Source organism: Phascolarctos cinereus, unplaced genomic scaffold (genome assembly GCF_003287225.1).
Source record: "Phascolarctos cinereus isolate Bilbo 61053 unplaced genomic scaffold, phaCin_HiC Scaffold_2;HRSCAF=192, whole genome shotgun sequence".
Classification (NCBI taxonomy): domain Eukaryota; kingdom Metazoa; phylum Chordata; class Mammalia; order Diprotodontia; family Phascolarctidae; genus Phascolarctos; species Phascolarctos cinereus.
In genome coordinates, this window is record NW_027555625.1 from 310075875 (window position 1) to 310088929 (window position 13055).

Below are 13055 nucleotides of genomic sequence, written 5' to 3' on the forward strand. Positions count from 1 at the left end.
AGACATTTAAATAAATGAAAGCGCTAAAGGCATTTACTGCAAGTTGGCTTCAGGCCAAAAAAAGTGCTGGACATCATTAGGTAAGCCAGAGTTCTGTGGGTCTTTAGGTCAATGAAGCTTCTATTCAGTATGGATACTTACTAGGTGTGTGGGACAATGAGTACAAGGCATCTTAAGTCAATGAGAACGCTGAATGTTTAGGTCAATGTTCTGAGTATCTTGAGCTCAGTTGAAGGTGCAAGTTGTCTAGGTTGATAAAGGGACTAGATATCCGAATCAACCAAAACACCAAGTATTTTCACATCAGTAAGGGCACTAGGCATTTTTAACATAATAAGATGTCTGAATACTTTCTGGTCAGTAAGGATACTGAGTATCTACATCAATTAAGGTATTAGGATTCATTTGCAAATAAGACATGATCTTAAAGCATTTCACTGAGAAATCAAACATCAAAGGAATATAGCTGGTTCTCTTAGTGTCACTATGGGAGTAGGGGAGGGGGGAGGGGATAAATGCATGGAATTATTTCACCTGTTGTGAAAAGTATGATCCATTCATCAGTTTATTTTAAGTATACTACCCTATAACCCAAAATTTTGAAAAGAGGAATAACATTAGGACTGTATTCTTCACTCAATATTGTAATTTACTTTAGGTCAATTAATTCCTTTGTATTATACAGCTCACATATATAATTTGCTTCTTATCCAAGCTTTAAAATCTATCATCCCTAAGATAATCTTAAAAAAAAAATAAGATTAGAGCGCTGAGACTGGATATAATATATAGATGGGAGAATTAAGGTATTTAAAATCTAAAGGCAGTTTCTGACAGATGGGAAATTGATGAGAGAGTGGTTGAATCCTTTAAAGTTAAGGACATCAATGAATGTAATGGAATATAACTGTTCTAAAAGAAAGAATGAATATGATGAATACAAAAAAGCATTGGAAGAGTTATATTAATTTATGCAGAGTGAACTAAGCAAACCCAAGAAAGCAATACATACTGTCTACAAATAATGTAAACTTGAAGAATAATAAATAGCAAAATAAATTTAAATTGATGCTATGAAATCATATTGGTTAAGAGTATGAGAAGACATCCTGCTTTGCTTCCCTTAAAGAGGTGAAGGACCATAATGTGCAACACTACATATAATGTAAGAATTTTTTGATGTGATTTATTTTGCTGAACTGTTTTGTTTATTTTTTTTCTTCCCCGTTTGGCATAAGAGATAGTTTTCTAGGAGGGATATGTTAGAAAATGTAGGTGATATAAGAACAAAAGATAGATGAAAAAAAATAAAGGTAAGGGCATGTTGTAGGGTTTCAGTGGCACCAGTACATGCTAAGGAACTGATACCAGCTAGCATGAAAGGTGTATTTGATGAAAACCTAGCAAAGGAATTGTCTCTCCTGGCTTCCAATATGGGAAAAACACAAACAAGGTAATTTCATAGAACACAGAATGAAAGAACAAAGAGAAAGAGAAAGAGTAAAATGCAGAATGTTAAAGTCAGAAAAGGTCTTTGAATATAGAAAGTAGAATATGAGTTGGAAAGATCCTGAGAGATCATTTAAAAGAGGAAGCTGAGGCCAAGGGAGGGAAATGACTTGCCAAGGTCTTACAATGAATTAATGACAGAGACAAAGTCAGAGCTCAAATCTACTGAAGGTCAATGCTCTTTCTACTATATTTGGCTATTTCTCCATGACTGTTTAAGCTCTGGCTAGGAGTTTATTTTCAAATGAGACTAATTTTCAGAGCCATCCTGTGCTAAAACAAATTTGTCTGCTGTCATTAAAATGCTTGGGAGGACGAACTGTCAAAAACAAAACCAAAATTCATTATTATTTCAAGATCCAGATCCAGGCTGGGGAAGCAGGATGCAATCCGTTAGTGTATTTAGAGTGTGATAACCCCTCCTGGATCACTGCTTTGGTGTGAGGGAGGGGCTTGTGTAGTTCAGCTATGCAGGGCAGGGTTACCCAAGATGGACAAGTCATAGTAGAGAGTTCTGACAAAAGGTGATCCACTGGAGAAGAAAATGGCAAACCACTCCAGTATGTTTGCCAAGAAAATTCCATGGACAGTGTGGAGGACGGAAGGGCCTGGCATCTGGGAGAATCAAATAAGACTGAACAATTGAAAAACAACAACAATAATTAAAAGTTGCTATTTTCATGAGCTATGGAAAACATGCTATATGGAGAACATGCATTCATTTATATTTCCTGCAGTGACATAATGGTAAGAACGGAGGCAAAGCAAGAATTGAAAAAGAGAAACATTTCTCACTTCTGATCCAAAATATTTTAGTATGTGGAAAGGGGCACAGAATACTAACTGGGACCATAAAAAAACAAAGAAACAGTTCTGGAAAGGGAAAGTACTATTGTCCAAGATCATACAAGGGAGGAAGCCTGCAGATAACAACTAGGACCCATGTCTCCAAATCCCCAGTAATAGGATTTAAAGCTGGAAGGGACCACCTTAGAGATTACCTGATCCATTTCTCACCACTACTTTACAAAATGAGGAAACAAGTGCACAGCTGGGAAGTTCCTTGCCTTACATCAGCTATCAGGTGCAGAGACTAGATTTGAACCCAAATCCTCTGACTGTATAGTTGGTGTGCTTTCTAGACCATGCTGACTTTTTTTTTTCTACAGAGGAAATTGTTAATATATATTTTTTAAAAATAGAAATAATTTTGTGTGTGTGTGTGTGTGTGTGTGTGTGTGTGTGTGCATGTGGGCACTCATATGCTTATATGTGTATGTTCAGTAATGAGTCTATATTTTAAAACTAATAATACCTATAAATAACATTTTATAAATAATATCATTAACAATATACTTATAGTAAACAATAATATTAATGTTGACACTATAACAATTATTATAAATAACCATAATACACATATCTCCAAAGATAGTGACACCTTCTACCTCCAACCTACCTCTAATCCTTTCTAACTCCACCAGATGCTATTTTGTTTTTCCTCATTGTTTTTCTAAGGTCCTATTAGACTATCTCCAGAAAAGAAACACTATTAATCTTCTTGTTGTGCTTTCTCAACTTTCCTCTGAGGAGGCCAAGACAGTCTAACAGAGGGGACCACACAGAGCTGTCACCTCTGGTAATGTGATGAGGGATGGAAAAGTAGATTGATCCCACCTTATCTGCCTCACTTGGAGAGCCTGTAGGACTGTGGGAAAAGAGGAAGAAACTGTGAATAGGAGAGGTTGAAAGTGGACTGATCAGCAAGTGTCCAGCTCAATGGCTGGAAGGTTGTGTCTGGAACAGAGACAGAAAGAAGCAGGCAGATACTGAGAGTGAGCCAGGTACTGAGAGTAGGACCAGGAACAGAAGAGAAACAGGACTGGCAAACATATGGGTTTTTTTCTTAACAAAATCTCTTAATGATGTTAGAAATGATATTTTCTTAACAGTATTACAGAATATGATGACCTTGGGGGCCAACACATAGGTGTGGTCCTGGGCCTAAGAAGTTACATGTGGTGACCTGTCCTGAAGTCACAGGCCTTTCCACGCTTATTTGTGTTTTATTTTTAATAGAAGATCATGATGATGATGATGACCTTAGGAGAAGACCCATACCTTAGGAAACCCCAAGATATAGAACAACTCAGGAGAACAGGAGCTTTTCGGACTTATACCTATATCAGCCTCACTGGATTACTGTTAGGAAAGCATATTAGAAACCTTTTAACACCACATAAATGTAAGCCATGGTTGTTATTAAAATTAATGATAATGATAGCAAGTGTTTAGACATAGTTTAAGACACTCATAGTTTGTAGAGAGTTGACTTTGGGGTCTGGAGGGCCTGGGTTCAGGTCCTACCTCTGACACATCCCGGTAAGTCATTTATTTCTCAGTGGCCCCAGGCAATTTTCTAAGGTCTCTCTGTAGCATTTGGCACTGATGCTTATTTCTTCTATACTCTTTCCGTTTGGGGTTTTCATGACAGTGTTCTCCTTTTGGTTTCCTTCTACCTGTATGTCTGCACATTCTTTGTCTCTTTTGCTGGATAATCATTGATAGTATGCCCCCTAACTGTGGGTTGACTCCAAGGTTCCATCCTGGGTCCTCTTTCTCTTTCTCTCTCTCAACTCATCACTTGTCACGAATTCAATTATCATCTCTGTAGATGGCTCCCTATTCTATAAATCCAGCCCTCGTCTCTGTACTGAGCTTCAGTCCTATATAATCAATTGCTTTGACAGTTAGAACTGGATATCCCATAGGGATCTCTAAAACAGAATTCATTATCTTTTCTCCAGAACCTACTTCTTTTCTGAACTTACTCATGTCTGTCAAGGGTACCCTTATCCTTTCACACATGCAGATTCATAATCTCAGAATCCTCCTCCATTCTTCATCTTCCCTTAACCCTCATATTCATCAGTTGCCAAGTCTTGTTAATTCTATCTCCATTGCATCTTTTCCCTTCTCTACACTCACATATCCACCATTTTAGTTTAAGCCTACATCACTTCTCACATGATCTGTTACAATAGTCTTCTGTGCAATAGTTTATAATTGACTATAAAAGAAATAGTAGCAGGATATCAACTTGTCCCAGGACTCTTTCTGTCTAAATGCCACTGGGAAAAGAAATAAAAATACTGAACAGTAAAACCATAAGATTAAATTAGAGATGGAAGTTATCTAGAATAGAATATCAGAGCTGGTAGGTACCTTAGATAATAGAATGTAAAAAACAATGGAAATTAAAGTCTAGTAGGTACTTAGAGGCTATCCAGTTTGACAATTCACTCATTTTAGAGGTGAGGAAACTGAGGCCCAGAGAGGTAAAACAACATAATGAAAGTCATCAGAAAGTTAATGGCAGAATTCAAGGCTATAACTTCCAGTTTAGTAATCCTTGTACTTAATAAACCAGGAGAAACAGGTCATTTAACTCCTAAGTGTTTTAAAGGCATATGAATATCAAATAGTGTTTGGTAAAACTGTCCCCAAGGAATCATCTTCATGGCATAAAGAATATGTTCATAAATCAAAAAGAAATAAGACCTTTTGGAATTCTCAGGGGTAAAAAAATGAACATCTACCAAAATTTATTAAGCCCCATTCAGTCTGTGACATTTCTCTGGGACTGTTTCAAAATCTATTACTAAGAGGAGGGGAAAAAAAACCCTTTTGGAAACTTCATACTTTGGCTGACTGATTTGCCTATTCCATTCTCTTCTCAGCTTTTATCAGTAACATGTCCATATTGCCTGTCAGTGGGAACTATCTTTTTTTTTTTTTTACTGATACCACATTTTCTGAGTGGCTCTGGCCCTGTTGTTGTAAGTTATAAGAGGACAAGATATTTTCCAAATTGTTGGGACAGGAACCCTGCCTTTCCTAACAGGGCTTACTTGTGGTGTTTGTTTAACAGAGCGACTTAATTGGAAAAACTGAGAAGAGAGAGTCTGTGAGGTAGGCTGCATGGCACCTTAGAAATCATTCAGAATGGGGCAGTTTTTTTTTTCCTTTTCTTTTTGACTAGGCAATGGAGTTAAGTGACTTGCCCACGGTCACACAGCTAGTAAGTGTTATGTGTCTGAGGCCACATTTGAACTCAGGTCCTCCTGACTCCAGGGTCAGTGCTCTATCCACTGTGCCACCTAGCTGCCTCCAGTTTCTAACAATAAAATCACATTATCCTGTGAAGAATTATGCATTATATATTTTAGCCCCCTCATTTTGCTGATGTTGATGGGTACTGAGGCACAGAAAGGTGAGAGTGACTTGACTAAGATCACACATCAAGTTAGTGGCAGAGACACAGCTAAGATTGAGGTCACCTACTTCCCATTCCACTATATATGTAAATACGGCCTCCTAGTTTGTGGGTTACTGGAAAATGGTTTTAGGACCCTTGAGAAGTTGAAACTCACATTTTCTGAGCCCCAAAGTAGTCTGAAAAGTATTCTGAAAGTAAGTGAAAACATTAGCTTTTCTTTGAGATATCACTAAAGTTAAGTGAGGCCTCCACCAAGATATGAGATCATATGGCTTAGTAGAGTACTGGACTTGAAGTCAGGGGACTTCCTCAAACCTCAAACAGCCAAATATTTACTAGCTGTTTGATTACAGCTCATAGAATCATAAAAGAGAGGTGGGGGAGAGGCATACCTTAGAGATCATCTAACTCAACACCCTCATTTTATAGATGAGGAAACTGAGAATGTTACATTTGCTAATCAAGCAGGAGAAGAAAAAAAAAACACCTCAGATTAGTTTTCACCTCTTTCAAAGGGTTGTTGGAACTTTGATCTTTAGTTATTGGTTTGCATCTCAAAGGAGATGTGACCTCATCTGTAGCCAGTCCAACTTCCATCCAGGGTTTGTTCTCCCTCCAAACCCCACCCCCACCCTGGACCAAGCTAAACCAACAGCAAGATCTCAGTGAAGGGACAAATGCTGAGGAAAACCAATTTCCTATTAGAATCACTAAAAAGGTAGAAATGGGGTATTTGCTTTGCAAATAGAGCTACTGGATCATTGCAAATGTTACAGCTACTGTCACAGGGTATCAGCAGAAGCCAGGAGAAGGTCTGGGGCTACCCAAAGTCCCCTCCAGCAAGCCTCTGACGACTTGACTTACCAATGCAATTGAAGTACAGTTCCTTTCGACAGAAAAGAGAGCAGCCATCACCATTGATCTTATTCATATCATCACACTCTTCTCCTATGTGTCTGTAGATGAAGATATAAAAGAGGAATTGGTCTAACAGAAGCAGCTTGATAGACATAAGAGTACATAGTTTAATTCTCTCATTTTGCAGATAAGGAAAACACAGTCAGTACAAGTATACTGACCTGGCCAAAGTTACAGTGCACTGCAATTCAAATATAGGTATTCAGACAATAAATCCAATTCTAGGTCCAGCATAACACACTGTCTAATCACACTGAACTGGAAATTAAGATACCTTGTGCTATTCCTAGTTCCAAGACTTAATATAGTATATAAATAAATTATTTAAATATGTATGTATGTATACACACACACACATACATACATATGTACATGTACATATATATATATATATGAATATACATATATATATATATATATATATATATGAATATACATAAACATACATACCCATCTGCCTCTAAGGGTCTTAGTGTTTTTATTTCCCCTACTAGATTGGAGTCATAATATCATAGTTCTGGAGCTGGAAGGGACCTCTAGAGCCATCTAGGCTAACTCCTCACTTTACAGATGTGAAAAATGGAAGTGACTTGTCCAGGGTCATGGATGTAGTAGTGGTCAGAGGGGGGACTTGAACCCTGGGCCTTGATTACAGATACTGTAAGTACTGTAAGTACTCTTTTCAGTCAACTTTGGTTCTTGTAGTTATCTCCAAGGAATTTGACCAAAAATTGGAATGCATTACCATTCAGCCCACCATTTCTGACTATTTTTAATCATTCCAAAGTTTTCCAAATTACAAATGACCAAGGAGAATATAAGTTCCTTGAGGATGGACACTATTTCCTCTTTGTTTTTGAAGCCTCAGCTCCTAGCATAGTGACTTATATAAAACTTACATAATAAGTGGTTAATAAGTGCATGTTCATTTTTTACAGCACAACAATATTGCATTACATTCATATACTATGATTTGTTCATCCATCCCCAATTAATGAGCACTCCCTTAGTTTCCATTTCTTTATCACTACAAAAAGAGCTACTAGAAATATCTTATTAAAGATATAAAATTGTATAAATATAACAAATGACTTTTTCCTCTTTCTTTGATCTCTTCCATGTATAGACCTAGTAGTAGTATCACTGGGTCAAAGGGCACAAAAAGTTTGGTAACTTTGGGGACATAATTCCAAATGAATCTCCAGAATGACTAGACTAATTCATAGCTCCAATTAAATTTAATTCAATTTACGTTCATACTTCCTATTTCTCTTGAGTTTCCTTTTTTCTCTACACCTCTCAAGATCTGTACCTGGTGGTTTTATCCAACAAAATCCTAAGTTCAGTTAGAGGCCTCTCTGCTTTCCTTCAGTGACTTCTTACATATTTTAAGTATTTAATAAATAGCTATGTGACATTAGGTAAGTCACCTCTTAGTTTTCCTTCTCAGGAAAATGAGTGGGTTAGACTAGATGATTGATGTCAATGAATTTGCCACCCTCCTTTGCTTCCATCTTGTTTATGGAACTCTGACATAATGGTATTGTGGGCTTTTGCCCCTAAACTTTTTCCTTTCCTCCTTAAGTGAATCCATCAGTTTCTCTTTTTTAGATTTCTACCTCATTTTCCATAAAAGTGCTGTATTCCCAATTAGTTCCAGCATTTTTCTGACTGGTAGAATCCAGAGGCCTTATGTTACTGTTGTTTCTATGATGAGATTCATGGCAGTTTTGAGCAGAATAGAACCTTACAGACCACACTATGATTATTATGAAATACCTAGGGCTTTTTTTTTTTTAAGTTCCAAGTCAGAGAGAACAGGATCAATGTTTTCTGAATTGGCCAAGGAAGATAGAGAAAGAAGAGGTAATTGGAAGACTAGGTAACTGGCATATGTCTTAAAGACTGCTGATCCTTTGTCAAGATGGAATTCCCATCAATTGTTTGAATAATTTCCTATGAGACCTACTTCATACTCTGTACCAGTCAGCTGGGACCCCTCATAGCATGGTAGTAACTACAGAAGTTGTCTCTTACTCCATAGTTCATACTAGTAAATACTCCTCATTCTGTAGAGGTATCTGAGCAGCAGGTCGATGGTTCCAATTAACCCTGGAAGTAACTGGGGAAATTAGTATTGCTCTCCTCTCTTTTATAAATAGCTCTCACAGTCTTTCTTTATGGAATGTTTTGGCTAGGTCTTTCCACTCTGTCTACTATGGGTTGAAAAGCTAGTTAGACATGAACCCAGACTTGTGTTTCAAACTGTTCTTGGATCACTGTGTTTAACACATATTATGTTAGCCAAGTAGGGATTATTTTGGTGTCATTATCTACTTTGTGGAGCTCATAGTGAAAGTTTTGTCTTGTTTTTGTTGTGGGCTAGCTTCTCGAAGCCTAATGTGCAGGTCTACTGCTCATCTCCAATTTACACACAAGGTATGTGTTCTATCTCTGAAATACATTCATATTTCATGAACAACTGAATCTGCTAGAGTATATATTCCCTCCACTAAGTAAAATCATTGTACCAGGTAGATGATCCTCATGAGTTACTTCAGACCTATTGACTTAAACAAGATATAATAACATGGGATGGGTTTGTGTGTCTACTAGTTAGCATAAAAAATCAATTTACTGGTTTGCTACAGATACAGCTATAATTCTAGATATCAATGTATACATAATAGATAGCATGACATTAGCTAAAGTACTACATTTGGTGTCAGGAAGATATGAGTTCAAATTCTGCATCAGAAACTAGCTATGGGTCCCTGGACAGGTCATTTTCCTTCTCTGTGCCTCAATTTTTTCACCTATGAAATGGGGGGGGGAGTCAATATCCTCTAAGATCTCTTTCACCTCTAAACCTATAATCTTATGACTTAAAACTAAGGTGTCAAATATGCAGCCCACAATACTCCTGAGTACAGACCTAATGAAATTAAAATGTATTGGTGAAATAGTTAATAAAATATATAAGAATATAATAAGCATCAATAATTAATTAATTAATTAATTAATGAGGGTCTAGTGGCCCCCATTTTGATCTGAGTTTGAAACCACTGACCTAGAAGTTATGTGACCATGGGAAAGATAATTAACATCTCAATGTTCAAAATAACTGTTTTAGACTATAAGTTACCCAAATGATCCATCCATGCTGGTAGTAAATGGCAGAAAATGGATTTGAACTCTCATTCTTTGACTTAAAATCCATCAGAATTGCTCAAGATCTGTATTGACTCATTTACTGTGATAAGAATTCCTCTTCAATAGTGGAGAAGGGTTGAGAGGAACCTCAGAGGTTCATCTTGTCCAAACCTCTCATTTTTCAGATGAAAAAATAAATGAGGCCCATGATGGTGAAGTGTAAATATATGATAGGGCTGGGGTTAGAACCAAGTTTTCTGGCTTGACATCCAGAGTCCTTTGCATGGTACCATGTTGCCTCTCCTATAAGTTAGAATGATCTTACATTATGAATTTTCAGGGCCATCAATAAATTCCATTCAGTTTTTCCACCAGAAAGAAAAAGATCTAAAGTCCAGACAGCACATGAGTTCACAGAAGCATCATTTCTTTACACAAGATGCACTATTCTACTTACTTCTGTATGATTCCATCTCCACAGTAACCACTTCCATGTATATATGTAGCTGTGGGTGAAGGCTCACTCTCCTCTGTACCAGAAATGGCGACAATTTGGTACTTATATGTACTGCTATGGTTCAGGTCACTGGGAAGAATAAAGAAGGAGATTAGAGACACAGGGAAGAAAAGGGAGGTCAGACTGGATTCAACCAGAGTTGCTCTTGTTTTTCCCTTACAATTTAGATGATGATTCAATTCACTTATCAGCAGATTTCAGGGATACTTTACAAGGAATTGATTAAAAAAAGTTCAAGGCAAAACCCAACCACAATGTCCAAGAAGATGAGCACATAATCTACAAATGAGGAAATATAAATCATAAATAATCATTTGAAAAACTATTCAACCTGACTAATAACCAAAGAAATGCAAAACAAAAGAACTTTGAACTACCAACTCACATGAACCAAAATGGAAAAAAAATTCTTAAAAATTATAAAGATAATGTGAGAAAGTTATAAACAGAAACGTTAGTGCATGATGGCAGAATTGTAAATCAGTAGAAATTTTTTTAATGAATTTGGCAAAAGTATCCTGCAAATATTACTGAAATTGTCATATACTTTGACATAAAAACAAAGAAAGATAACTTGATGTTATGGACATTTGCATATTGAAATTCATTTATTTAACATGTAAATAGTTAAATAAAGTTTAATTGGTTTGTTTGAAGTTTAAGGTTAGGTTTATATTAAATCATTTTAAAGAATAAGAAGTATTAAACATAAAATCATAGTATTTAAAGTTGGATGTCAACTAGTCCAAACCATCTTATTTTTGCAGAAGCACCTGAGTAGTGCAATGGCCAGAAAGCTATATATGGAGCCAGGAAAATCTGAGTGTAAATCCTGCCACAGGTGTTTATTAGCTCTGTGACCCTGGACAAGTCACTTAACCTCTGTCAACTTTAATTTCCCCATCTGTAAAATGGTGATAATACTATTACTCTGTCTCCAAAGGATGTTATAAGGATGAGCCGAGTTGCCCAACTGGAACTAGCCAGCTGAATCCTCAGTAGCTTAGACTACTCACAGGTTGTGGTTTGTCCTTCATTCTCAAAGAGGACCATGACATCAGGGAGATGATGAACTGACTTGCATTTGACTTTGATTTGAGTGAGGGATGGCTGTGCAAAGTCACCAGCCTCACTTTCTCCTCCAGAGCCATCTCGGTCTAGTGGCCAGATATCAATTAGGATGCCTGGAGATGACCCAGGATGTAATGGGAGACCTTGGCCCTTTTAAACTAAGGTCTTTTTAGGTTCTCACTTTAAGTGAGGCAATGCCCATTCAGTGAATAGGCCTCTTTAAGAAGTGAGCTAAGGAATGGTTCTTTTAACCAAAAAAAAAAATCAAACTGGGAGGGGAAGACCCTCAGAGCTGCTGGCCAAAAGAGAAACAGCCAGGAGAGTCCAAAAAATAACCATTAAGTGGTGCTCAGGCAGGAACCTATTGTTGTCCAATCCATGAGCTCCAGAGTGAATCGGGTTTAAGGCTTGGTGTTTGAGAAAGAAATCTAGCCAGTAAATCCCAAGTTAACTAGGTAGCTTTTGGCCATCAAAGTTTATCTTCCTTTTGGCAGAACACAGAGAGGAGAGGAAAAGAGAGGAGGGGAGGAGAGGACTCACTTCTTAAAGAGGCTTATTCACTGAATGGGCATTGCCTCACTCGAACTGAGTACCTGAAAAGACCTTAGCTTAAAAGGGCCAAGGTCTCCTACTGCATCCTGGGTCATCTCCAGGCAACCTGACTGATATCTGGCCACTGGACCCAGATGGCTCTGGAGGAGAAAGGGAGGCTGGTGACTTTGCACACCTTCCTTAACTCAAATCAAAGTCAATTGCAGGTCATGTCATCATCTCACTGATGTCATAGTCCTCTTCAAGAACAAACGACAAACCATAATAAGGATAAGATGAAATAGCATTTTTAAAGTGCTTTGAAAAACTTTGAAAAACTAGAGGACACCGAGTGTCAGAGAAGGGAAGTGATTTGCTTATGGTCACACAGGAAGAAAGTAGCAGAATCAGGATTTGAAACTGAGTCATCTAATTAGAGTAATAGCTAGCTCCTGCTCCCAAGAACTTTAAGATTTGGCTAAAATTGTATTATCTTGCTGAAGACCTACTACAATCAAGGCCCTGTGCTAGACACTTCGGGACAGAGAGAAAAATAATATCAAGCTCCAGTTCCCAAGAAAGCTACATTCTAAAACTGAAATAAGACCCCAATCACGTGGCATGGGAACATAGCAATACATTGATAGTCAGGAGACTTGGATTCTAATCCCAAATCTGATGCTGACTTGTTGCATTATCTTAGGCAAAACACTTGGTACCTCAGATTCCGCACGCGTAGAATAAGAAAGTATACTTGGCAAATCTCTAAGGACTCAAGCTCTTTCTGTGGGGGAGGCAGGAGGGTGTTGCTGTTGCTCAGTAATTTCAGTCATGCCTGACTCTTCATGAGCTCATTTGAGGTTTTCTTGACAAAGATACTGGAGTAGTTTGCCATTTCCTTCTCCAGCTCATTTTACAGATGAGGAAACTGAGGCAAACAAGATTAAGTGACTTGCTCAGGATCACAGCTAGGAAGTGTCTGAATCCAGATTTGAACTCAGGTCCTCTAGACTCTAGGCCCAGCACTCTATCCACTGTGTCAAGCAGGGAGTATCCAGACTATAGATGTAGGGAACT

The 13055-nt window shown here is 37.6% G+C and overlaps 1 protein-coding gene across 1 annotated transcript in view; it reads right to left on the reverse strand.

The window, feature by feature from the left end:
- Positions 1-13055, reverse strand: part of PAPPA (pappalysin 1) — a 283134-nt gene that overhangs the window by 136567 nt on the left and 133512 nt on the right. Inside the window, exons 8-9 of the mRNA XM_020990609.2 lie at positions 10317-10445; positions 6653-6744 (exon numbers count right to left, since the gene is read on the reverse strand). Of these exons, the coding sequence (XP_020846268.1) occupies positions 6653-6744; positions 10317-10445 (221 nt within the window). The remainder of the gene's footprint in view (positions 1-6652; positions 6745-10316; positions 10446-13055) is intronic.